Source organism: Peromyscus eremicus, chromosome 1, assembly GCF_949786415.1.
Source record: "Peromyscus eremicus chromosome 1, PerEre_H2_v1, whole genome shotgun sequence".
Lineage (NCBI taxonomy): Eukaryota > Metazoa > Chordata > Mammalia > Rodentia > Cricetidae > Peromyscus > Peromyscus eremicus.
Genome location: NC_081416.1, coordinates 53,818,650 through 53,845,285, shown reverse-complemented (window position 1 = coordinate 53,845,285; position 26,636 = coordinate 53,818,650). Strand labels below are relative to the sequence as shown.

Genomic DNA, 26,636 nt, shown 5'->3' with positions numbered 1-26,636 from the left:
CACCCTAGGATTAGGGCCCAACAGACCTTCTTTCTAGTCTCCATGGTGAAGGTCTGACCACATGGGCCCAGGCCAGGAAAGCTCAGTTCCCTCAGCTCCCAGCAGACTACTGGTGGGCATGCCCAGCTTATACCACAGGTCTGTTTGAGGATCAATCAAGGCAGCACAAGTTCCGTGCTTTGGAAAGGAATTATAATTTCATTAAGCTTAATAAAGTGCTGGCCAATTCCCTGTTACCAGGGCAGGGATGTTATGTGAAAAGTGGTTCCCTTCCTGTAGCAGACCCTGAGGAATAGGCCTCTCTGGTCCCGCTGGAGATCCTATTACAAACCCTTGTTAGGAACCACTCTCAAAATAACTTCATGAAACCTCAGGATGCTTTAGAGATGCGGAGGAGGAGAGAAGTACTTCAGTTGGTCAGGAAGCCAGCAGCCCTGCCCAGTTTCAGGGCCGATAAAGAACCTGCTGAATTCTGAACCTGCAGGGTCCACACTTCCCTGCATCATCAGTACAAACAGGAACCAATCTGTTGCCTTGTGTGGCCTTAGAAACCCCTGCAAACCTGTGCTAGGCCCAGACTGAAGTCAAAGAATGGGGTTCAACAGGTTCTGATTTGCAGGGCACCCCTCAGATGGGTTCCATGTAGTTTTGTGTTTATTTTTCTAACTCACTCATTAGGACTCCTAGGATCTGAGTATTTCTCTTGGTGAGGAAGTGGAAAGACAGAAAAGGCTCACTCAGTTATCTCTGTTGGTTGAGCATGATCAGGCTGATGGATGCTGGCTTGTGAAGCTAATATTATTCATGCACACATTAGGGCCTCAAAATAGCTTTTGCACTTGGAGTTCCTTTAATTTTTTTACATTAAAAAGATTTATTTTTATTTTGTGTGTACAGATGTTTTGCCGGCATGTATGTATGTCCATCATTTGCATGTTTGGTGATTCCCAGGAAGCCAGAAGAGTCCTTTGGAACTGGAGTTATAGATAGTTGTGAGCTGCCTTGTGGGTGCTGGGAACTGAACCCCATCCTCTACAAGAGCAACAAGTGCTTATAACCACTGAGTCATTTCTCCAACCTCCCCCAACCCCCCTTTTTTTGAGACAGAGTCTTTCTATATAGCCTTGGCTGCCCTAGAACTCACTGTGTAGACCAGGCTGGCTTTGAACTCAGAGATCCACCTGCCTCTGCCTCCTGAGTGCTGGAATTAAAGGCATGCTCCACCATGCCTGGCTTTCTCTCTCTTTTTTTTTTTTTCTTTTTACATTTTTATTTATTCAATCTATTTATGTGTAGTGAAGCATGTCATGGTGTGAGTGTGTGTGTGCAGGTCAGAGGCCGACTTACATGGGTTGGTTCTCTTTTTCCACCATTTAGGTCTGGGGTAAAACTCAGGCTGCGGTTTGTCTTGGCAGCAAGCACTTTTACTTCCTGAGCCGCCTCCAGCTGCCTCCCTGTCTACGTTCTGAGTTTCATTTACAGTTGATGATACCCGGACTTCAGGCAGGAGGCTGAGCACTGCTGTCCCCACTTAGCAGATGGGGAAGCTGGGGCCCAGAGAAAGCGCCTCCCTTTATACTCCGGGGGAGTTTATCATTTATTTCACTTAATTAATTGTATGCTCAGTCAGCTGGAAAGAGATGGGAGGGCCCAAAGTTGTTCAGCCCCTTTTAAAGAAGAAAGTCAGAGCCCTGCATGGTGGCTCATGCCTTTAATCCCAGCACTTGGAAGTACTTGGGAGGCAGAGGCCTGATCTCTGAGTTCAAGGCCAACCTGGTCTACTAAGCGAATTCTAGGACAGCCAGGGCTATATAGAGAAAAGAAACCCTGTCTCAAAACAAAACAACAACCAGAAAAAAAGAAAGAAAAGACAGGCAAAATTGTTTTGGCAGAATTTTTTTTTTTTTTATCAGAAAGGCAAAATTGTTCTGGAAAACAGCAAATGATAAAGGAGAACCTGGGATTTCTGACCTGAAGTCTTTCCCTCCTAAAATTCCTGAAATCCAGAGTTCAGCCCTCCTGAGAGGGCTGTGACTACTGTCTGTGTCTGGAACAGAACCTGAAGCAAGCTTAGCCGGGCTATGATCTCTCCCTCAGCCAGAGACTGCTTCTCACTGCTCCCAGCCCTGCTTCTGGCCCATGTCACCCTAAGGATGGACTAGTTGTTCTTAACCATCAGCCTGTGGAACCCTTGGAATATTTGATGACAGCAATGTGGTCTAACAGGAGGCAAAACAGGCTGGAGCAATGGCTCAGTGGTTAAGAGCACCGACTGCTCTTCCAGAGGCTCCAGGTTCGAGTCCTGGTACCCAAATGGTGGCTCACAACGCCCCGAAACTGCAGTTCCAGAGGCTCTGGTGCCCTCTTGTGCACTCCGCCAGCACCGCGCTCACACGGTGCGCAGACATACATGCAGGCAAAACGCATAAAATAAAGAAGTCTTAAAAAAAAAAAAATACTGGTAGCCTAACAGGAGACAAGCAGCCTTTCATGTTTTGTCTATACCTATACTGTCACTGGGCTCAAGGAAGTCCGTTCAGCCACCCGCAAGTTAAAGTATTTGCCCTCTGTCTACTTCTCCCTAGAAAGGGGGTGTTAATGATGCTGTGAGCTGGGGTCATGCGAGGCCCCCGGGAATGGCATGAGAGTTCCCTTTTCCCTCAGCCTTTCTTCCTGGGCACAGTAGGTATGGGGATTTTCTCCATATGGGTATATTTGTGGCTAGGACTTGGATTCCCATCCCACCAGCCTTCCTGCATGAGCTGAGGAGAGGAAGGGCTGGCCGGTCCATTCAGGTCACTAGAGTCCCCTTGAGCCTCCTCCAGCCAGTCTCCCTGTTCCTGGAGAGTGTGTGGTTCAGGGCCTAGGCTCATCTTCTGGGCGAACACTGCACTCATGCCCCTAGACTTCCTCAGCACCCACCATGTTGAGTGGGTCAGTGTGGGTTGGTCATAGACCCTCTGCTGTGTCTTGGGGACCTAGCTGTGGTCACTTGTGCTGTATGGAGAGGAGCAGTCAAGACCTCCTCCCAGAGTCTTCTGGGATGGGCTGTGTGTGCAGCAGATGTGTGCAGGCTGGTTGTCTGTGGTGAGTGGCACAGGAATGTGTGATGAGCAAACTCAGGTCTGATGTTTCTTTCTCTGTCAGTCCTAAAGAACTCTGTCCCAGCGGTTGCTCCTCTCTCCTCCTCAGTGGAAGGAGGCTTCTTCCTGCACTCCACGGCTCTCTCGCCTCCATCTCTGCTCTTCCCCATCTCCCCTGCCCTGCATGCCTTCTCACCCGCTGGCTGCTTTTCTCTGGCCTGCTCAGAGTGCCTGGTCCCTGACCCTGCTCTTCTAACCCGCATGGGTCCCAGCTGCAGTGGCTGTTCTGTGTGGCATGTGCTCCCTTCCTCCCCTCCTCCCCTGCTGGCCCCACCCCTTCCAGAAGCTTCATGGGGGGGATTGGGGGGCAGGGGTATCAAGAACCCCTGGGGTGGAGGGGGCAGGGGAATTGTTCCCCTGTTTCCTGCTTTTACTAACGAACCTGCCATTTTTGTGTCTGGACTGATTTGTCTGAGGGAACAGTTGGGTTTACTAATCTTAAATCATCCCCCTCCCTGCCTTCCCCAGACACCCTCCTCCATTCCCTCTACCTCCACTTCCTCTCCACCCACGGCCTTTTCCTCTATTCTCCCTCAACTTCTCCCCACCCACCTGGCTGATCCTTCCTCAGCAGACCTCCCTGTGTCCCCTGTCTCCTGCTAGCCTTTTCCCAGCCCTATGAGTCAGGAGAGGGAGATTAAGGTCATCCTTTCCCAGCAGGGCCCTCCATGATTGATCTGAATACAGCCACCAGGCAAACTGAGGTTTACTTCCAGCCTGGAAGGGGATTCAGGAGGATGTCTTGGGCCTCCACAGTCTGCTCCAAGTCAGATCCTTTAACTCCGATATGGCCAAGAAAGGGCAACCTTGATCTTGACAAATGTAGTGGGATAAGGAGAGCCCATAGCATGAGGGAGATTCCAGGACGGTGCCCTGGCTTCAGAGGCCAAGGATGGAGACTTCCTGAGGTGCTTCCCCAGGAGGGAAGCAGTGATGAGCACTGCCCAGCATGGTCACTCATGTGAGGCTCTCTCCAAGTCATAGGGAGTTAGGTTTTAGCTGGAGAGCCCTGCCCTGGGTCGCAAGGCAGCTTGATGTGACCCTTTGATGACCATTGCTAAGTCTCCTGGGGGGGCTGAGGTTAGTGGGGTTCCAGGGGCATGTCAAGCCAGATGTTTGCTGGCAGCCTGATTGGGTTGAGCCCACTTAGGCGCAGGAACTGATTGACAGCCCGGTTCAGTCTTTTAGGACAGTAGCAGAGGACATGGAGGAAGAGAGTGAGTGTAGCCATATTGCCCTAGGGAGACCCACTCACCGGCCTCACCTTCCCTGACTTATCCCCACCCCTTTATTCCGATCCCTCCATCCTTCCTCCGGCTCCCCTCTGCCCAGTCTAATCTCTAACCTCGTTTGCATGTTTTCTGTGACTAACCTCTCTGACCCCCTCCTTTCTACCCAAACCCTATTTCCTAGCTTCAGGACAAGGGGAGGGAGAAGAAATAAGTGATCATGACCAATCCTTCCCTCAAAACAAGACTTAAAAGTATTCAGACTGCCCCCTCCCAAGACACCTGTCTCCTCCTGTCCTTGAACCCAGTTCTTCTAGCACAAGGTTTGATGGTTCCCAGGAGGTGGCTTCTTCAGTCTGCGCTCTGCTCAGCCCCAACCCTTTCACCATGAGGTTCCAACCAAGCACGAGGGGGGGGGCTTTTGGGTCCTCCTGATCTTAGGAGTTCTACCCCACTCTTCTGACAATAGAATACTGAAGACCAGCAGCTGGAAGGTGGCTGGTGCAGAGGTCATCACAGTGTGTGACTGGCAGGCCCTTACTTCAGTACTTTACCTGCAAAGGGGGTATTTTGAAATATATTTGGGGAGCAAGAAGGGCGCTAAGCTACAGCCTGTGGAAGTGCAGGATGGGGCTGACAAAGAACCAGGTCCTCGGTGGCCCCCTTGACTCTCCTAAGCCACAGCCTCGTAGAGAGAAGTTTGTGTTACCTCTGCTGCCCCCTTCAACCTTGCTGTGAGTGAAGCCTCCCAGAGCTCCTCTGAGGGACCAAACTCTTCAGGGACCAGGTAAACATTTGCTGAGTAGGGGGAATCAGAGTTGCCCCAAAGGTGGCATCTACCTTCCCCAGCCCAGTGCCCAGTACCTCCTGAACACCAGGTACCCCTGCTCTTGGCATCTTGCTTTCCGGATGAATTTCCCACCCTGGGGGTGGTGTTTCCTTAAGTTAGCCCTGGACTCGCTGTTTCTAGGGGTGGAACAACAAATACCATCTACAGAGAAGGAGGAAGTGTGAGCTGGGAAATAGCAAAGGGCCACCCTCTTCATTGGAAGAAAACCAGTGACTCATCCAGGTATATAATCTCAGCACGTGAAAGGATGAGGCAGGAGGATTACTACAAGTTTAAGGCCAGTTCAGGCTTTATAGACTAGTTTAGGTTTTTTTAAACCTAAGCTCTAGACTAGGTTTTTCTAAAAAATGACTCAAAGTATCAGGGTACCTTAGAACTTGAGTGGCAGAGGTAGGAAGCAGCCCTGACGGACGCCATGCAGCTCCTGTCCTAAGCCTTGCGGGCATACCCGGGTTTTCCTCTTCTCCGTGGTCTCAGCTGCCTCCCCAGCTAAGGCTGCAGGAACACAGTGCCAAGATGGAGGGGCTGCTAGGGAGTCTTAGCACTGCCGCCCAGGAAGGGGCGGGAAGTGGAGGGCTCTTCTTCAGGAAGAGGCTGAGAAGCCAGCCACACGTGTGCCCACAGTGCTCTGCTGAGAGAAAGCTGAGGGTGTCACTTCCTTCCCCCCACCTCTCACAGTGGGGCCCTTTCTGAGGTCCCCTAGTACAGAGCACCTCCCTGGAGCCGCTTATTGAGCCCATCATGGTGAGTGCTCCATGCCACCGTCAGGCTCCCATCCGCCATGGGTCATGCGGGGCAGGCCTTAGCCTACCTTGGAACCATCAAACCTGTGCTGCTGCCTCTTCCTCCTCCCCCCTCCACCCCACTGTTCCGCCTCCAAGACAAGCAGACATAAAAATGGGGGTCCCCCTCCCCCACCGCCCCCCGGTCCCTCCCTTGCCTGCCTGTGGCTCTTCCCAAGGCGTTGATGGCGGTTGTCTCCTGTCTCTTCCCCTCCTTGGGCTGGCCAGGTGACCATCTCGGTGGACGGGATCCTGACCACCACAGGCTACACACAGGAGGACTACACTATGCTGGGCTCCGATGACTTCTTCTACATCGGGGGCAGCCCCAACACAGCCGACCTGCCTGGCTCACCCGTCAGCAACAACTTCATGGGCTGCCTCAAGGACGTGAGTAGGGCTTGGAAGGGCTACAGTTGACCAGTCTGCCTTGTGATTTAGTCTGACCTGGCCAGCTGCCCCTGGCCTCTGTGCCCTATGAGTCCATGGTGGGATTGTAACCCTTCATTAAAACCTAAAGGTGTTGATTCAGGTCAAGAGGTGTCCAGCGTTTTGTTTCCTCGGGCCTTGGAACTCCCTTCCCCTCTGAGGCTCTTCGGAGCTGTGGCCCTCAGGGAAGGCTGGTGGGCATGAAGACTGAAGGCTAAAGCCTAGCTTCAGTCACATGACTTCCACTCACTCACTACTCTGTTGTCTTGGCTAAGTCACTTGCCCTCATGAGTTGCCTGCTATGTAGATGAAAGGTTGGTTCCTACTTCGGTTCTTGTGCAGAACTCGGGAGAATGTTAACACGCCCTGGAAGCCAGCAAGGACTGGAGTAGCTAGCAGCCCAGCTGACAGGACGGCCAGCCATGGGCTGTAACAGGACCACATCTGCTGAGCATGCCGGTGCACATCTGTAATCTTGGCAGATGGGAGGTAGAGGCGGGAAGACAAACTCAAGGTCATCCTCAGCCATACAGAGAGTTTGAAGCCATCTTGAGCCCCGTGAGACCCTGTCTCAGAAAATAGCCACAGACAGTAGCAGCAGTTGCCTGTCTTTTCGTCATGGTGGGTGACAGTTGAGTTGGACCCAGGAGCTCACAGCAGGAGCTGCCTGGCCGGTGTGGGGCCGGAAGACAGGACGGAGGCAGCAAGAGGAAGGTGTAGCCTGAGCCTTGTGGACCGATGGCGCTGAGCTTGGGGCCGTGAGGGACGGGTGACGGCCCATGGCTGCCAGGGAGGGAGGGCCCTTGGTAGCCAGACCCAAGGCTGCTTCTGCTTCTTTTTTTTTTTTTTTTTTTTAATATTTATTTATTTATTATGTATACAGTGTTCTGGCTGCGTATATTCCTTCAGGCCAGAAAAGGGCACCAGATCTCATTACAGGTGGTTGTGAGCCACCATGTGGGTGCTGGGAATTGAACTCAGGACCTCTGGAAGAGCAGCCAGTGCTCTTAACCGCTGAGCCATCTCTCCAGCCCTGCTTCTGCTTCTTTACCCAGACTCCTCTCCTCTTTACAGGTGGTCTACAAGAACAATGACTTCAAGTTGGAGCTGTCCCGCCTGGCAAAGGAAGGGGACCCAAAGATGAAGCTGCAGGGGGACTTGTCTTTTCGCTGTGAGGATGTGGCTGCCCTGGACCCCGTGACCTTTGAGAGTCCTGAGGCCTTTGTCGCATTGCCCCGCTGGAGCGCCAAGCGCACTGGCTCCATCTCTCTGGACTTCCGAACCACGGAGCCCAATGGGTTGCTGCTCTTCAGCCAGGGCCGGCGGGCTGGGGCCGGGGTAGGCAGCCACAGCTCTGCCCAGAGGGCCGACTACTTTGCCATGGAGCTGTTGGATGGTTACCTCTACCTCCTGCTGGACATGGGCTCTGGGGGCATCAAGCTGCGGGCGTCCAGCCGCAAGGTCAATGACGGCGAATGGTGCCACGTGGACTTCCAGAGGGACGGGCGCAAAGGTCAGGAGGCCTCTGGACCCTCCCTTCCCTTGGCCACTCTTTTGTACCTGCCTGACCTCTCAAGCTTTTTTTTCCTGCTCCCAGTCTCCTCTCCCAGTCCTTCTTTGGCCTTTCTGTCACCGTGATTTGGCAGAAGGCACAGGGCCACTCTTTCTTATTTGCGAGAGGACCAATTACCCCAGGGTCCCTGTGGGCGGGAAAGATCACATCTGAAAACACTGACATAACACCTAACGGAGAGATGTCCCGTGTCTTGAAGAAAATAACTCAAAGCTAGGAGTGGTGGCTCACACCTGCAGTCCCAGCACTCAGGAGACAAAGGCAGGAGGATCATCGTAAGTTCGAGGCCAATTTGGACTATATAGTGAGTTCCAGACCAGCCAGGGCTGCAAAGTCAAAACAAAACAAAGAAAACAGCTTTCCAGCCACGGTTCCTTTTTATCCAGAGACTTATTTCTTTAACTTAACTGGAAACAGCTATCCCTCACTGTCCGGGAGGATTGCTCCTAGGACCCCCAAAGATATCAAAATCCGCTATGCTCAAACCTCTTATAAAAGGCAGTGTAGTATTGTATATCACCTGCACACATCCTGCTGGGTAACTTAACTCATCTCTTGCGTCCTCAAAATACCTAATAGAAGGTAGATGCTGGGGCTAGGGCTGGATGGGGTTCAGCTGGTAGAGTGCCTGCCAAGCACGCACGAAGCCTAGGTTCCATCCCCAGCACCACATAAACCAGGCATGGTGGTGCTCGTCTGTAATCCCAGCGAGGTAGAGGTAGGAAGATCGAGAGTTCAAGAACACCCTCAGTTGCATAAGGAATTTGAGGCTAGCCTTGGCGTGAGAGAGAGAGAGAGAGAGAGAGAGAGAGAGAGAGAGAGAGAGAGAATATAAATGCTTATAGTTACATAGTAGCTTTGTGATGGTCATTATTCTGTTGTTTGGTGAATAAGGACAGCAGTATCTATCTGTATGTGTTTAGTACTGACAGTTCTTTCTTTAAACATTTCCATCCACGTTTGGTTGTTTGAGTGCAGAGTCTTGTACACAGCAGCTGCCTGATTCTCTGAGCACTAACTGTGGGCTGACAGACTGTCCACCTCATTCTGGGATGTATTCTGAGTGATGTGGCTGGGGACTATTTTTCAAAACTTCTGTTCTTCTAGCCGCCCTCTCCTTCATCCTTCCTTTTCAGCCTCTGTCGCCCAGGCTCTTGTTTCCTGCCTGCTAATTCTGGTGTGTTTGCCTCCATCTTGTGGAACCCAAGTAAGAGAATTGATACAAATGAGGCCTGACACACTATCCAATTTAAGTGCTTATCAACGTCAGCTACATTTTCTCATTCCACAGCTGTCACCCCTGGTGGCCTGAGAGTCAGGTGGAATGACCTCCTCTGCTCGCAGGGATGAGGGGACTGCTGGCCTCTCAGAAGGGAGGCCTTGCTCCCCTTTCTCCTCACCAGAGAAAGCCATGAGGAAGGACATTAGCCCCTGGCTCTGCTCTCAAGACAGTACCACTGGGTCTTCACTGACAGTCGTTCCACATAGGTGGTCAGCGATCCTCGGGCTGGACGTCCATTCAGGGACTTGGGGCAGCTGTTTAAACATGGCTTAGGACTTCCCTTGTTTTCCTGTGTCCCCACACTGCAGTCCTGGTGATTGAACCGCGGAGCCATGCCCCAGACTCCTCTTTCCTGTTTTTTTTTTTTTTTTTTTTTTTTTTGGTTTTTTGAGACAGGGTTTCTCTGTGTAGTTTTTTGCCTTTCCTGGAACTCATGCTGTAGCCCAGGCTGGCCTCGAACTCAGAGATCCGCTTGCCTCTGCCTCCTGAGTGCTGGGATTAAAGGCGTGCGCCACCACCGCCCGGCCCTCTTTCCTGTTTTTATGTCTTTTTTAAATTGTGTTTGTATGTTGCTCTTGTGCCACATCATGCGTATAGAGGTCAGAGGACATTTTGGGGAGCTGGTTCTGGCCTTCCACCTTTTTAAGAAAGGGTCTCTCTTGTTTCTGCTGCTTCCCAGCATACCCCAGGCTAGCTGGCTTCTGGGTGATTGTCTCCATCTCTCATCATGCCAGAGGCATGCCGGGACCTCGGTCACATGCAGCCACATGTGTATTCAGGGGATCCAGCTTGGGTTGTCCCCCTTGTCCGGCAGGTGCCTGCGCACATCGACCCGTCTCCGTGGCCTCCCCTCCTGTTTTACTTTTCTTCTTAGTTTGGTTTTGAAATTGGGGTAAATTTCAAACACAAAACATACAGTCTTAGTCTTTTTTTTTTTTTTTTTTTTTTTTTGGTTTTTTTTTTTGTTTTTTTTTTTTGAGACAGGGTTTCTCTGTGTAGCTTTGCGCCTTTCCTGGAACTCACTTGGTAGCCCAGGCTGGCCTCGAACTCACAGAGATCCGCCTGGCTCTGCCTCCCGAGTGCTGGGATTAAAGGCGTGCGCCACCACCGCCCGGCCAGTCTTAGTCTTTAATCGTGATCACACTCACATTGCTGCAGTCTTAGTCTTTAATCGTGACCACACTCACTCATGTTGCTGCAGTCTTAGTCTTTATTCGTGACCACACTCACGTTGCTACAGTCTTAGTCTTTAATCGTGACCACACTCACTCACGTTGCTGCAGTCTTAGTCTTTAATCGTGATCACACTCACTCATGTTGCTGCAGTCTTAGTCTTTAATCGTGACCACACTCACGTTGCTACAGTCTTAGTCTTTAATCGTGATCACACTCACTCATGTTGCTGCAGTCTTAGTCTTTAATCGTGATCACACTCACTCATGTTGCTGCAGTCTTAGTCTTTAATCGTGATCACACTCACGTTGCTACAGTCTTAGTCTTTAATAGTGATCACACTCACGTTGCTACAGTCTTAGTCTTTAATCGTGACCACACTCACTCGCGGTGCTGCTCAGCCCTCACTGCCATCCAGGTGCAGGTTTCCCGCCTTCCCCAAGTGAGGTTGTCTTTATTAAACCTCAGCTCTCCTCTTCCCCCTCCTGCCTCTGGCCCCCATCTGTCTGTTCGAATCTGACGACTCTGAGAATTTAGATTAGTGAAGTCACAGAGTATTTCTCCTTCCTCTTCTTTTTCCATTTTCACGTGTTTATGTTCACGCTTGCGTGTATATTGGGGCACATGTATGTGGGTGTACATGCGTGTGGAGATCCAAGACTGATGTCAGGAATCGTTCATCTTATTTATTGTGGTAGGGTCTCTCAATCAAATCCTGAGCTCACAGATACGGCCAGACATCTTGCTCTGGGGATCCTTTGTCTCTGCCTTCCAGAGCTGAAATTACAGGAGGGCCACCACACCCACCTGGCCTTTATATGGGTTTCTGGGGATTTGAACTCTGGGCCTCATACATGAGGAGCAAGCATGTTAAGCACTGAGCCATCTTCCCTCCCCCCTCCCTCCCTTCCCCTCCCTCCCTTCCCCCTCTCTCCTCCCTTTCGACACAGGGTCTTACATGTCACCCAGGCTAACTTTGAGATCAAGATCCTGCTGTCTTAGCCTTCCAGAGTTCTGGGATTCCAGGCATAGGCCACCATATCCGACTTGTGTATTTATCTTCTCGTGCCCGGCTGTTTCAATGAGTACAGTGTCTTTCGGGGTTCATCTGTGCTGTAGTGTGAGTCAGAACTCCCTCCTTTGAAGCCTGACTAACACCCCAGCACGGTGCTCACACCTAGTTTATCCGTTCTTCGTCAATGGTCAGTGGATGAGTCAGGCTGCTCCCATGTCATCTTCGGGAGTGACTCTGGAGCAGAGGTCAGAGTGCACTTCAGTTTCCTCTCCAGAGCTCTCTGCTCGTTGTCCACCTTCCTCTTCCTCTCACATTCCCTTCCTGCTGGATTCCAGCAGTGAGCCAAAGGATGGGTCACAACAGGCTCTGGGGACTCTGGGTGATCCAGAGGGAGAGAGGCAAGCCGCAGGACCCTGAAGCAGGTGAAACCTTATCATGAGAGAACAGGCTTGGGGCCACAGGCAGGTGCCATGGCCCAGCAGGTAAAAGCTCTTACTGGTCAGGTCTGATGGCCTGAGTTTGTTCCCCAGATCCCACGATGAAAGGGGAGAACTGACTCCTGAATATCATTCTCTGTCCCCCCGCCCCACATCACAACACACACACACATACAACACACACATATATCCCAATACTCACATACATATCACAACACACGCACATACATCACAACACACACACATACATCACAACATACGCACACATATCCCAACACAAACACACATATCCCAACACACACATACATCCTAACACAAACACACACATCACAACAGGCACCATATCACAACACACACACACACACACACACACACACACACACACACACACACACACACAAACATTAGGGTCTGGAGAGAGTCAGCCTGCTGCTCTTTCAGAGGATGAGAGTTCAGGTCCCAGACCACACCAGGAGGCTCACAACTACCTGTAGCTCCATCTCCAGGGGATCCCACTTCTTCTACTGCCTCTATAGGGATGCACACACATGTACACACAGAATAAATAATAAAATAATTCCTTAAACAACATCAGCTTGAGCTGGGGAAATGGCTCAGCAGTGAACGGCACTTTTTACTTTTGCAGAAGACCTGGGTTTGGTTCCCAGCACCTGTGTGATGGCTCACACCCCTACACACATGCAGGCACACACACACACACATACATACAAGATGCAAATAAACAAATCTTAAAACAAAAGACTTTACAAGGGAGCCCAGGAGACGAGCAAGGCTTTGAGGAAGGGACCGGCTTCCAGTAGGAGTTGTGTCTGCAAAGAAAGCTTCAGCTTTGCTCCCCAAGGCCCTCTGACTCTGTGCTGATAACAGACCTCTCCTCCAGGCCCTCCCTCTCAAGATCCCCACCACACCCATGTCTAAGAGGCCCAGTGGCTCCTTACCATCCTAAACCTTGCTAGGAGCTTTGCTTTTCTTTGTTTACACAGGGTTGGTCTCGACCATGGCAGTGATCCTGCCTCTGTCCCCTAAGTATTGGGATCACAGGTGTGAACCACTTGTCTGGCTGTCACCACTGCCGTGGCCTCCTCCTCCTCCTCCTCCTTTCTTCTTTTAAGAGTTTGTCCAAACCTGAAAAAGGGAAACATGGGATAAAAGATGTAGGGCTTTTAGGGCATAGTGGCACTTGCCTTTAATCCTAGCATTTGGGAGACAGAGGTAGGTGGAGCTCAGTGAGTTTGAGGCCAGCTTGGTCTACAGAGCAAGTTATAGGCCAGCCAGGGCTACACAGTAATTTTATATATATATATTGCTCAGTGGTTAAGAGTGTGTACTGCTTTTGTAGAAGGCTCAAGATTCTTTCCTAGCATCCCCCTGCTCCATTGGCTGGCTCACAACTTCCTGTACCTCCCGCTCCTGGAGACCTGATGACTCTTTCTGGTTTCTGTGGGTACCTGCACTCACATGTACATACTCCCAAACAGATATACACATATACACATAATTTAAAACAAATCTTTAGATCAGGCATCCTAGCCCTAGGAGAAGGAGGAGACAGGTGTCTCTGTGAGTTTAAGGCTGCCCTAATTTACATAGCGAGTTCCAGGCCAACCAGGGTTATATAGTAAGATCCTATGTCAAGAAAAAAAACTCTAACAAATATTAATAACTGGGCACAATGGTACATGCCCATGATCCCAGCACTTGGGGGATGAGGCGGGTGGATCAGAGGTTCAGGGTCATCTTTGGTTACATAAAACCATTCTGGGTTGCTTGATACCCTGATTAAAAAGACAAAGAAACAAAACAAAAATCCTGAACCAGAACAAACAAATAAAACACACACACACACACACACACACACACACACACACACTCAGAGTTGCTGGACATAGTGACACACATCTGTAAGCTCAGCCCTCTGTAGGCAGAAAGCAGGAAGATTTCCTAAGTTCTAGGCTATATATAGGAATCTGGCCTATATAAGAAGCTCCAGGATAGCGAGGGCTACATAAGCAAGTCCCTGTCTTACACACACACACACACACACACACACACACACACACACACACGGAGATTCAATTATTACAGTCTCCTCTAGGTTCTCTGCCTCCAGCTCCTGGTCTAAGAGGCTAGGGGTGGGAATGATCCAGTGAGTGAGCTGACACTTTTATGGTATAGGTTTTGAATGTATATGCCTCCTATATAGTTTGGAGAGCTCTTTTAGGTGTCTAGGAAGGGTCTGCACAGAGGTCTACAGCACACTACAGCTGGGCGGGGTCTGGGACTGGGTCGCAAGCTCCTTGACTTGACTATAGTTAGGTAGTTTGGACAGAGGGTAAGTAAGGCTAGACCCCAGAGACAAGGCTGTTGGTCATTCTCCTGAGCCTATGTGGGGTGCAGGGTGGAAGGGGGCTTCAGTAGCAAACTCAGGACACCCCTTTCCAGACTGTGACTTCCCTCCCCACTGAAGCTCACTTTCCTTTGGTCCCCAGGCTCCATCTCTGTGAACAGCCGCAGCACACCATTCTTGGCCACGGGAGAGAGCGAGGTCCTGGACCTGGAGAGTGAGCTGTATCTGGGTGGCCTCCCTGAGGGGGGCCGGGTGGACCTGCCACTGCCCCCTGAGGTGTGGACAGCTGCTCTCCGGGCTGGCTACGTGGGCTGTGTTCGAGACCTCTTCATAGATGGTCGGAGTCGAGATCTCCGGGGCCTGGCCGAGGCCCAGGGGGCTGTGGGTGTTGCTCCCTTCTGCTCTCGGGAGACGCTGAAGCAGTGTGCGTCAGCCCCCTGTCGAAACGGGGGCGTCTGTCGAGAGGGCTGGAACCGGTTCGTCTGTGATTGCGTCGGGACTGGCTTTCTGGGTCGGGTCTGTGAGAGAGGTGAGCTGGTCTTGATCTTAGGTGTCCTGTGTCGGAAGGACCCCACTTTCCATTCTCGTGCTCCATTCCTCTTCAGAGTGCCCCCCCCAGGCCAGCTCGACTTCTCTTCCAGTAATGATTCTCTTGTTTTCTCTCTGTCTTTTTCCATTTTCCCTGTTTCCCATTCCTCTGCTCTCCACTCCTGGGGCAGAGGCCACTGTCCTAAGCTATGATGGCTCCATGTACATGAAGATCATGCTGCCCAATGCCATGCACACAGAGGCAGAGGATGTGTCCCTGCGCTTCATGTCCCAGAGGGCCTATGGACTCATGATGGCCACCACCTCCAGGGAGTCAGCTGACACTCTGCGTCTCGAGCTGGACGGGGGGCAGATGAAGCTCACCGTCAACCTCGGTAACCACCCTGACCCAGGCCTCCCGGCCTCTCCCTGGCCTGCCTCTGACCTACACTCCCCTCTGTCTGGAGAAGCTGGTGGTGGCACCAGCTGGAGGTGACCTCCGCAGTTTGGAGAAAGGTAGTAGCATCCTGAATCTGAGCCCCTGAGGGCTGTGTCTCTGTCCAGGCCCCACAGCCTTGAGCAATGTTTCATGGTTGATGATAATATGGGCTGGTGACCCAGAACACAGCCACACACACACCTGTTGGAATGCGTCTGAGTGTGATAACTGTCCTCTCAAGTCACTCCTATGGAGTGTTGGTGGCATCTGTCCTGCACACACAAGATGGCACAAACTCATTCTTGTCTGCATTCACTTGCTCATTCACAGGCTCATTCATTATGGAACTGCTTGTTGACACCTGCTAGGTACAAGCCTGAGCTCAGCTCAGCCCAGTGGCAGATGTAAGGACCACAAACAGCTGGCCCCTGCATGCCGCCATCCTTAGCTGCTCCGCTTAGATTAGAGCTGTCTCTGGGATGCTGTGTGCAGGTTCCTGAGTGCATTCTGGACACAGGAACATGCCACCTCACACTTGTCTCGCAGCTTGTGTTCATGGCTGTGTCCCACGTGAGTCCCATAGGTGTTCTGGGAAGACACCAGCTCACCAGGCAGGTACTGTAGACCAGGCCAGCCTTGAATTCACAGAGCTCCATCTGCCCTGCCTCCTGAGTGCTGGGATTAAAGATGTGCGTCGCCATGCTTGGTCCAATTATGAAGTTCTATGTTGATTTGGCCAACATAACGAAGGCGGTGATTGCTGGGGAGGTGCCGGTGCCGAACCCAGACCATGGACCTTCAGAGTTTTGGGTGGGGCTTGTCAACCCGCTGGCTTTCTCCATCAGACCACTCACTATCTCTGCTGTTGCCCATGGGTGAGAACAGGGTCTAGTCTACACATTCCTGTTGGTCTTCGGGGGCACAGCGGGCATGGTTAGGTTATCTATTAGGTTATCATGGGCCCTGGCTTTTGTGGTCATGACGGAAAGAGAAGGCAGAGTTACCCATTTGGCTGGTTTCTAAGGGACTTCTTATGAGGGCCAGCTGTGTGCCAGGTCAGGAGGCAGAGCCAGGAGGCCGCTTCACAGACTGCAGTGCAGGGCACCCTGAGCAGAGAGGCCCTACGGTGTTCAGGCTGCCGGCGCGGCTGTCCATTGCATACTATGAAAGCGCCACACCCAAGGACCTGCCCTGTAGAAGCCTTCAAGCCCCAGAAGCTAAACAGAGCACCAGGAGTTCTGGTCATAGGGAGAAGGTGGTCTTGATCTCTGGAGCATTTCTAGGATAGATCGTGGGCTTTGGGGGCCTTGTTTAGACGCTTGTGTTGACTCTGTCATTGCTCACCTGGCCTTTGTACTCTTAGGTCAAGGATAGGCTGAGAGGCGGGAGCTGGGCTGGGAGGAGGCTGTGCGGGTGACCAGGGCCCTCACGTTGGTGTGAAGCGGTACCTACAGCTCTGCTCTGACCTACAGTCACAGCTCATTGAGTGGATGGCAGATGTCAGCTCTGCGAGGGGACACAACAGCTCCCCTCCCCAACTATATTCCCTGGGTCGTGTCCTAGGAGGAAGGTCCTGTCCAGCGTCCCCTGTGCCATTCTGCTGTTCTCAGTCTACCCGGCCTGGTGGCGTGCATGTCGTCTCACATGGCTAAGTGTTTGGCTCTGCTCTGTTTGGTGTGACCAAGCAGGGGAAGCCTGGAGCCTTTGATCCTCAGAGAGAAGACACATGCTCTGGCTTCCTTGGACTGTTCTCAATTCCCTGGGAGGAAGCGGGAATTTCTTTAGATGAGAGATGGCATCCTTGGCCAGGATATCTTATCACGATGGCCCTTGGAACCTAACCCTTGGGATTTTTACCTCCTTCCTATAGGCCTGCCTTTCTGTCTGTGTCTCATGAATCTCAGAAGTCAGAACAAGATCCAGAGACTTCTAGTCTGAATGTCCAGGACTGATGACAGCCAATAGCCTGCGCCCTACCCCTCTGGCCGTACCCTATCCCCATCTACAGAGACATGGGTGCTGAGAGCTAATCTCTAGCATAGGTCATGATAAAGCTGAGACCAAACACTTGGTGCAGACACATCTGTCTGCAGGCTCCTCTGGAATGAGGGCACAGAGGTGTGTAAGCACCAAGCACACTCCAGTGTGGCACCTCAGCCTGGGAGAGGGACCCAAGGTGGAGCCAGGTGCAGGGGCTTGATTCCACAAAGTGCAGGCCAGTTTAGCCCCTTACTCCTCATCCTGTGACCCACCCAGGGCATGCTGGGCTCCAGGCAGGCAGCATCACGGAGGCCGTAGTTCTGGGCTGGGCTCACTGCTAAGGACCAAGAGTTTTGTTGCCTCTGTGTAGATACCAGAGATGCAGAGGTCTCTGTCCAGCTGCCCAGCCTGGAGCTGAGATGAAGGGCTCTGGGTTTGGGGCCAGAAGACCCAGGGTCTAACCTGGACTCTTCCATCACTGGGTAAGTTAATTCCCCTCTCCAAGCCTGCTCTTTTCCTTTTTAAAGTAGGGCTAAGAATCTTCGCCCAAGTGCCCAAGAATCAGCTCGGTTGGTAAAACGCTTGCCTTGCAAGCATAAGGACCAGCGTTCAGTCTCCAGCATGCATTTGTAATTCCAGCCGGGGAAGTAGAGGCAGGGAGGTCTCTGGGGCTTACTGGCCAGCTAGCCTAGTTTAACTGGTAAGCCCTAGACCACAGTGAGAGACTGTCTCAAAAATCAAGGTGGCCGGCTTCCGAGGAATGGACACCTAAGGTTGACCTCAGTCTGTCCTCCAGATACACTCCAGTGTGGCACCTCAGCCATGGGAGAGGGACCCATGATGGAGCCAGGTGCAGGGGCTTGCTTCCACATAATGTCACCAGTCCAGTCCAGCCCTGAATTCTTTATTCCTCATCCTGTGAACCACCCAGGGCATGCTGGACTCCAGGCAGGCGGCAGCACAGAGGCTGTAGTTCTGGGCTGGGCTCACTGCTAAGAGGTTTGGTCTCTGATTTGTGGTCTGAGTCCGTAAGGAGGGAAGCCAGAGGTTCAGAGGTAGCCACACAGTTCAGCGGACTCCAGGCAAGGACACTCAGAGGTGGTCCTGAAGAAGGAGCAGAGGTACCAGAGAAGGGCCCTTCTGGGATGGCCTCTGGAGACAGGGAGCCTGTTACTTAGCGAGGGCCAGAAAGGCTCGGATGCCTCCTTCTAGACAGAGGACCCGGAGGACTGGAGATTGCCTCCCCCAGCAGTTCAGCCACAGAACATGCCTCTGAGCAAGCCACAGTCTCCAAGCAGGGGAGCTGGTCTCTGTCCCTAGGAATGCCAGTGTCCCTGGATTCTTCACCCTGTTGCAGTGTGGTCTGCTCCTTGCTGCCTGCCCTAGGTCTGGTCTGTTTCTAGGAAGTACCCATGAAATCTCCACGAAGGGCAGTCTAGGCTGCAAGGCCCTGCTCCTTCAGCCCCTGCCCATGTACATTCCCTGCTCTCTCTTCAGAAGCTGGGGGTGTCCAGAGATGCCCAGCTCTGACATGGACCCTCTGGTCATGTTTGAAGTCAGCAGGAATACGTGACATCCCAGAGCCCTTTAACTCCTGGGGCCCTGGAAGAACCCACTGCCTCCCCGCCGGGGGCTGGCGGTGATTATGTCTGTAGGCTGGGAGCCTGGGTGAAGGTGACAGCAGAGCCGAGTGGGACCTCTCTGTGCTGTGCCTCTTGAGAGAAGTGGCTGGGTGTTTTTGAGGCTCCTTGTGTGGAGTTGGGGGCTGGATGTCTTCACCCCACCTCCCGCCCCCAGAAGTGAGTTAGAGCAAGCCAGGGAACCATGCTCGTCCCTTTCATTCCTCTCTATGTGGGCTGTTTGCTCCCCACCCCATGCCATCCCATCTCATGTTCATACCATCACCCCGATCTTGATGCCTGGCATCGGTGTGCCCGTCCATTCCCTGCTCTTGGGGCGCCGGCTGCTGACTAGTGAGCTACTGGTTATCACTCTCTGAACAGCATTTTGGGGAATGTGTATGGAAGAGCCACTTTCTTTCTCCAGCCTGCTCTCCCTGCTTTCCTTTGGCAGGGTCCTGGCCCCCCTGGATACCCATCTTCAAAGGGGCTTCTGAGGGGGAGTCACTGCAGGGTAGGCTGGAATTGTCACCTCTTCTCTGGACAGACGGACACCCTGACACCCCGGAATAGCCTCCCTCGGGATGGGAAAGTCAAGCTCTTTCCTTGGGTTGTTGTTGCCTTGTAGGAGACCGACCTGCCCTTCCAGCCCCTTTTTTCTTTTTTGGACCCTTCATTGGTGAAGACTCTGCTGGCTTGGAGAGAGCCCCTGAGACCTGACTCCAGGGCCTGGCACCCTTCCCCTCCCAGCCTGACCAGCTTCCTTCCCTCTGTTCCTGGTTCCTCCTCTTTTCTCTCTACCCTCACTCAGCCTCCTTCCCCTCACTGTGACCCTTCACTTCCTCTCGTGTCTGTCCTTTGGCCTTCTACTGTTCCCTTGGTGCCCAGGCTGTGGCTCAGGGTCCCCGCGGCTCCTCCCACTCTGCTGTGGTTGACAACGCGTGTGGAGCTCAGCTGTACTGCCTGAGGGGCTCATGACCTCAGGGCCACAGGAGGTATCTGTTTACCACCACTGCAGGAACCTTCCCTGGCCCAAGGGATGCCAGCTGCATCCTGGGCTGTCGGGCACCTGGGCAGAACTTGTTCATGGAGAACCCACAGGAGGCCAGGGCGTCACTCTTAACTAGGGTTAAAGACTGTCCCCCAAAGGGCCAGGGCCACACCGGGGTACACCCTCAACCTGCCCTAGCCTCTCAGCACTGAGGAAGAGAAGCCCAGGCTCAGAGAGATCTGCCTGAAATCAGACAGTGAGTTTGTGTAGGACTGAGGTGAGGACCCAGCTGCCCTGCCTCATAGCCCCAGGCAGTGCCATAACTCCAGCCTGGCCAGGCTTTGGGCTTATAAAGTGCTATGGCATCCTAAGGGCACACTAGAACTTCAAATGACCCAGGGCTCTGTCCCCTTGAAAGGGTTTGCTGACTCCCACCAACCAAAGGGCTGATCGGAGGTTCTTGGGGGCCTGGGATGTTGGCTCTGTGTAAATCTGGGTTTTCTAACCATGAGAGACCCTCCCAGACTTGAAACTGAGGGACAGCAATGCCAGGCCCAGGGCAAGATTGAGAGCCTTTGCTTGTCAGTGACTTTCATTGGGCCTAGAAGTCACATTTTGCAGATCTTGGTGTCCCTATCTGAGGCCTTGGCTCCTCCTTAGGAAAACTGACAAAACACTAGTTCTTCAAGGCAGAGGAGTTCTTTGACCCTAGTGGTAGCTTGGTGCCCCCAAGGCAGAGATGGATAGAAGGAAGGTTCCTGTAGGGGTGGTGCCAGCCTCTGGGGCTTTGGGAGGTATATGGCCTTAGGAAGGGGACCCTGGGGCAGACCCCTCTTTTGAGCTAAGAGCTTGAGGAGTGACGTGTCACACCTGAGCTCTAAGCAGGGTGTCATCCCAGAGCAGGGGATGCAGGGACCCTGGCCTTCCCTACCCATCTCCCTCCTAGGGATTGGGTAGATGTGGGGTCGGCCAAGCCCTCATCCCCTGGCAATCCCCTGTACGGCTGGGATTCCCGAGGTGCCCATCTCCCTTAGACATGAAAGGCCTGGGCCCCTCAAAAAGGGGAACACAAGGCCTCTTCCCACCACCTGACTGCCCTGCCTCTTGGCTTTGGGGAGGGTTGAAACCCTCTTGGGGGCAGGAAGGACAAGGGTCCTACTGAGGAAGGCGAAAGGGCACCTGGGCACGCGTGGTCCCCAGAAAGTGGCCCTGGAGGGAACCCCTGCCTGCAGATACCCCTCCCTGTGAAGGATGTAAAAAAAAAAAAAAATCAAAAAACCTTGTTTTGCCTTTTTTTCTCCCTCCCCCTCTGCCCACCCCACGGCCCCCCCAGACTGCCTGCGCATCGGCTGCGCACCTAGTAAGTGGCTTCCCTCTTCTTCTGCAGAGACCCGAGGGGTCTGGGAGGCTGGACATTGGGGTTTAGGGAGAAAGGGATGGAGGGAGCGGGGATAGAGTTTCATTTCTGGGTTATGAGTCGATTGGCCAGGTGTGTGGGGAGGGGAGCAGGAATGGGGTTGGGAAGGGGAATTGTGGAGGGCAGGATGAGTAAGATGAAACAGAACCAGGGAGAAGTAGCTGGTGAGGATGCTTATGGGTTCCGGGAAAGGGAGGGCAGGATACCTTATTTCCCTGTCAGCAGCGGCAGGCAGAAACCTGGAGCTAGGTGGCCTCTGCTGCAAAAACACAAAGCCTGGAGACATAATGATGCGTATCCTTCAATAACCACAAGGGGGCAGGCGAGGCACACGAGAAAGACGATTTGGGCAAAGGGTGGGGCATGCCCGGAGCCTCAAAGTCTAGCCTTCATTGCCTGAGTCTGCAGAGTTCCTGTCAACCTCAAGAGTTGGCGGTGAGGGCCGTGAGTGGGGAATCAGAAGGAGAGCTGACATAGATAGCTCCGGGTCTCTCTGCCCCTGGGCTAGGTGCTCAGTCTCGGGGAGCTTCTGCAAAGTGCACCTTGCAGTCAGGTCACCTAAAGGAGTGTGTGGGCATGGAAGGCACAAGTAGAGAGTTTATGTGTTCAGTGCCCCTGGTTTAACGTGGTTGTGGCACAGTGTGTGCACACACCTGAAGCCTTTTAAGCCCAGCACCCTGAGCCCCAGGCAGACTGAGCGCTTGGGACCCAGGGGTGGTTCAGAGGTGCTACAAAGCCCAGCAACGTGGGGCAGATGTGACAACTCCACTGTCAAGAAATGGCCACAGTTTCCAGGAAACAGAACATGTTTGTGACCCTGCAGGCTCTTTGAGTGCTGTGTAGGGATAGCAGTTCCAGGGTGTAGAGTTAAACAGGAATATACAAGAAAGTGACGGTGGGTCCGAGCTGGGTTGTGCATGTGGAGGATGAAGCTGTGGGTGCCCTTCCTTTGGGGTGTGTCCCGTTTTGAGTGTTAGGTCTGAGAATTCAGCTGCTAGAGTCACACACTGTAGGTCCTCAGGAGGCAAGGGGAAGGTGTGTCTGTGTTCAGGGCCAACAACATTCATGTCACATTCTCTACAACTGGCATCCTTTGCCGTCACATGGAGCAGTAGGACTGGATGAACTGGGCTTGTGACTTACCTGCATGCACTACAGGTGTGAGGCAAGGGGGTACACACTGACGTGTGCTAGAAGTTGAGCGTGCACACGTGCAGGTGGGCTCCTTGCGCCTGGGGCGGTGACTGAAGATGTCTGTGACCGTGTGTGGGTGCGGTGCTCACTCCCCCCTTGGTGCTGCAGGTAAAGGCCCCGAGACTCTCTTTGCGGGGCACAAGCTCAATGATAATGAGTGGCACACAGTGAGGGTGGTCCGGCGTGGCAAGAGCCTGCAGCTGTCCGTGGACAACGTGACCGTGGAGGGTAGGTGGCCGGTACCCAGGGTGCCGGACTTCTTCCTAGTGACCTGTGCTTTGTTTGTCACCTCTGCCTGGGTTGTTATTTCTCCTGGGGAAGTCACCACTATGGGTCTGGACCCCAGGGCCCTCCACTGACTCCTGCAGCACTGGCCCAGGACATCTACTGATGTCGCTTGCTGTGGCCCCGTGTCGAGGAGGTGATGTTTCTGGGATCACAAGGCCCCAGCCCAGAGGCGACCCCGTGTTTGTGCACTAAGTCCCTCTCCCTCACATTGGTCTTCTGTCCTGAGCAGGACAGATGGCTGGAGCCCACACTCGGCTGGAGTTCCACAACATTGAGACGGGCATCATGACAGAGCGGCGGTTCATCTCTGTGGTGCCCTCCAACTTCATCGGGCACCTGAGCGGGCTGGTGTTCAACGGTCAGCCCTACATGGACCAGTGTAAAGACGGGGACATCACCTATTGTGAGCTTAATGCTCGTTTTGGTCTGCGTGCCATTGTGGCCGATCCTGTCACCTTCAAGAGTCGTAGCAGCTACCTGGCTTTGGCTACGCTCCAAGCCTATGCCTCCATGCACCTCTTCTTCCAGTTCAAGACCACGGCCCCTGACGGGCTTCTGCTGTTCAACTCAGGCAACGGCAATGACTTCATTGTCATCGAGCTGGTCAAGGGGTGAGGGGCTGGGCATTGTGGTGATGTCCCCTTCCTGGCCCAGATACAGCTCCCCTGACCTTCGGGAGTGTTCAAGGCACCCAGACCTCAGGTCAAGATTTGCATCCCTAGTCATCAGTCAGGAGGGTTCCTCCTCAGCCAAGATGGAGAAGCTGACCCCTGCTTCCAGGCTGCTGGCTCTTGCTGCTTCCTTGCCAGGGTTCCCAGTTACACCCCTTCTCTGCCCATTGGCTCCCTATGGCAGAAGGAAGCCCAGTCCTTCTCTTGCCCTGGAAGATTGCACCCCCAAGCAGCTCAGACTCTGCTTCCGGGTGACCCCTACTGTATCACCCAAACTCCCCCTTCTGTCTGGTCCTCTTGGGTCCCAAGAGCAAGTACTTCTGTGACCTCCCTGCACTATTCAGGGAGCTGGGACAAGACTTTCACGTCACAGTCTTCTCCTGCCATTGCTTTGGTTCCTTCCTATGGGATCTTTTCCTCCACCCCTCCTTCCCAGGCCCCTAGGTCCCCTGCCAGCTGTAGCTCATTCTTCCTTGGCATCTCAGTGGTCCCCACCTGATCCAGTGTCTCCTCCCTACTGTGGGGCAGGTACATCCACTACGTGTTTGACCTGGGGAATGGTCCGTCCTTGATGAAGGGGAACTCCGACAAACCGGTCAATGACAACCAGTGGCACAATGTGGTGGTGTCCAGGGACCCAGGCAACGTGCACACGCTGAAGATCGACTCCCGCACTGTCACGCAGCATTCCAATGGTGCCCGAAATCTGGATCTCAAAGGTGGGGCTGGAGCCTCTGGAGAAGGCCAGCCCTAGCCCAGCTTCCCTTCTCCAGAAAGACCCCCCCCCACTTCAAGGGGTCAAGGCTGCTTCTCCTTCCTCTCCCCCAACCCTCTTTCCCATTCTCCACTGTGTCTGGCTGACATTTCTCACCTGGGTCTCACTGGGCTCTGTGAAGTCCCCTCAGACGGAGCACTGGGCAGACTGTTTCCCACCAGGGTCCCATCTTCTCCAATGACTCTACGACAGTCATTGCCAGCCCCCAGAGTAGGTGGCTGAGAGGAAGAGGAGGAGAAGGGAGAGGGGATGGCAGTCTGGGCAATGGAACAGGAGACGTGAGGCCTGGACGGTTCCAGAGCCAGCTGGGATCCATGCTGCCTCCTTGCACATGCCTACAGCACCCCCTAGGTCTGCGGGGCCCCATGTGTGTCCATGTAACTTGAACGGTCAAGACTTGGGGAAGCTCTTCAGAGACCAGTGAATTCACATCCTGAGTCCCCAGACCCCACTAGCTTGCAGGGCAGTGCTGTGAATTCTCCTTGCTCCCAGGAGAGGGCGATGTGGTACAGAGATTGGAAGTGGCAGCCGACCCAGGGAATAGTCTTCAGATAAGATGCCCAGGGCTGCCAAAGCTCCACTAGACGTTGGTCAGGACCTCCCTTGTAGGAGAATTAGAGTCCATGCGGGAAATTAGGCACCTCTGAGGAAGACTTCTTCCCAGAGCCCCACTTGTCAGGAGGACTTGGGAGGAGAGGAGGCTGCTGAGTGGAGAAAGGCCTGTTCTGGGAAACAGTTTTTGGGAAGTAGGGGAGCGGGGGCGGAAGGGATGTAGGGCTGCACATCCATGAAAAGCCCTGATTACAGACCGGAACTGGAACCAAACGTGTGGGAGAAAGCATGGAGTGGGTCCCTCCAGCTGCCCCCCCACCCCCCACTACCGCAGGCAACGGGGCTTCTGAGGGAGGGGAGCGGACAGATGGCGAAGGGAAGGGAAGAGGAAGAGCGGTGTTGGTGGGGAATCTGCTCGGGATACCAGGAGCCTTTCGATGTCTGGGAGGACCCAGTGGTGGGATGTGGCGTCCTGGGAGGGGAGTAAGGACCAGGACAGGGTGTTGACAGCACTCCCCTTTGCAGGGGAGTTGTACATCGGTGGCCTGAGCAAGAACATGTTCAGCAACCTACCCAAGCTGGTGGCCTCTCGGGATGGCTTTCAGGGCTGCCTGGCCTCTGTGGACCTCAACGGGCGCCTCCCAGATCTCATTGCTGACGCCCTGCACCGAATCGGGCAGGTGGAGAGGGGCTGTGACGGTGAGTGTGGCTGAGTGGTTAGGTGTGGCCCAGAGGCTTCTCAGGACTTTCAGAAGCCTGCCCCAAGAACTCTGGGACAAGGAGGACAGGCAAAGGACGAGGCACACGCTCTCCCTGGTGTCTCCCACCCTGACCCCTGGTCCCAGACCTGACAGTCTTTGAATGTCCTGTTCCCATCCCACCCCAGCACCATGTCAGCATCTGGCCCTTCTGGTTTGATGGACTATAGGCAGAGCCTCTGCCTGGCTGTGGAACTTCCGCAGCCCCTGGGGATGTGGCTGATCCCAGGGCGTTTCTCCTTCCTGCTCTTTCCAGGCCCCAGCACCACCTGCACCGAAGAATCTTGTGCCAACCAGGGCGTCTGTTTGCAGCAGTGGGATGGTTTTACCTGTGACTGCACCATGACTTCCTACGGAGGCCCTGTCTGCAATGACCGTGAGTGTCCCATCCCCACTCCAGCCACAGGAACTGCCTGCAGGGGAAAGAGGGATTTTGCTTCCTCCTGCTCCACCATCACAGAGACTACAGGGGCTAGTGGTTGCTGCCCCTAGGCTGCTGGAGCCATCTATTGGCAGGTGGCCTGTCCTGGTTCTGAGATGGCAGGACATCTGATTTCCCTAGACAAAGGCCCTGCTGTTCCCTCTTTCTCTCCCTAACTCAAGAATCCCAGCTGCAGGTTGTCCCTTTGAGCTACAAGGTCAGTCCCTAGTGTCCTCCCTTGCTAGCTTGCATATTGTTGAGGCCCCTCCCCAGAGATAGCAGCTTTGGCAGCATTTTCTAGTCCCCAGTGGTTGGTGGCCATCAGCTGGTTACAGCTTAGCAGAGGGAGGGCAGCTGGGTCAGACATGGGGGTATGGCAGGGGTGTGGAGGCTTTGACCTTTCTGATGACTGGGGATGGGGTGGGTAGATAAGCAAAGTGACATCAGAAAAGACACACGCCCCAGATACACACACACACACACACACACACACACACACACACACACACACACGAAGGATACAGCTTCCCTGCTTTTCAAACACAAAGTGGAAGTGAGCCACTTGGGGCCTGGAGATGTCTGGAGGTAGTTAAAGCAGGCCTAGGTTAGACCTCCTGCCCGGCTCCGGCTCCGGCTCCGGCTCCGGCTCCGGCTCCGGGTCTGGCTCCGGTTCCGGCGCCTCGCCACTCATCTGGATCTGCATCATCTGATGGGAGCCCTGA

The 26,636-nt window shown here is 53.5% G+C and overlaps 1 protein-coding gene across 5 annotated transcripts in view; it reads left to right on the top strand.

Moving 5' to 3' along the window:
• The window catches only part of Nrxn2 (neurexin 2), a 107,365-nt gene that overhangs the window by 40,632 nt on the left and 40,097 nt on the right, over window positions 1-26,636 (top strand). For all 5 annotated transcript variants that reach the window (XM_059262111.1, XM_059262095.1, XM_059262121.1 and 2 more), the window contains 10 exons: window positions 6,233-6,394; window positions 7,508-7,946; window positions 14,424-14,810; window positions 15,001-15,204; window positions 21,172-21,198; window positions 22,558-22,677; window positions 22,967-23,348; window positions 23,937-24,127; window positions 25,261-25,434; window positions 25,750-25,869. In XM_059262111.1, the coding sequence (XP_059118094.1) occupies window positions 6,233-6,394; window positions 7,508-7,946; window positions 14,424-14,810; window positions 15,001-15,204; window positions 21,172-21,198; window positions 22,558-22,677; window positions 22,967-23,348; window positions 23,937-24,127; window positions 25,261-25,434; window positions 25,750-25,869 (2,206 nt within the window). The remainder of the gene's footprint in view (window positions 1-6,232; window positions 6,395-7,507; window positions 7,947-14,423; window positions 14,811-15,000; window positions 15,205-21,171; window positions 21,199-22,557; window positions 22,678-22,966; window positions 23,349-23,936; window positions 24,128-25,260; window positions 25,435-25,749; window positions 25,870-26,636) is intronic.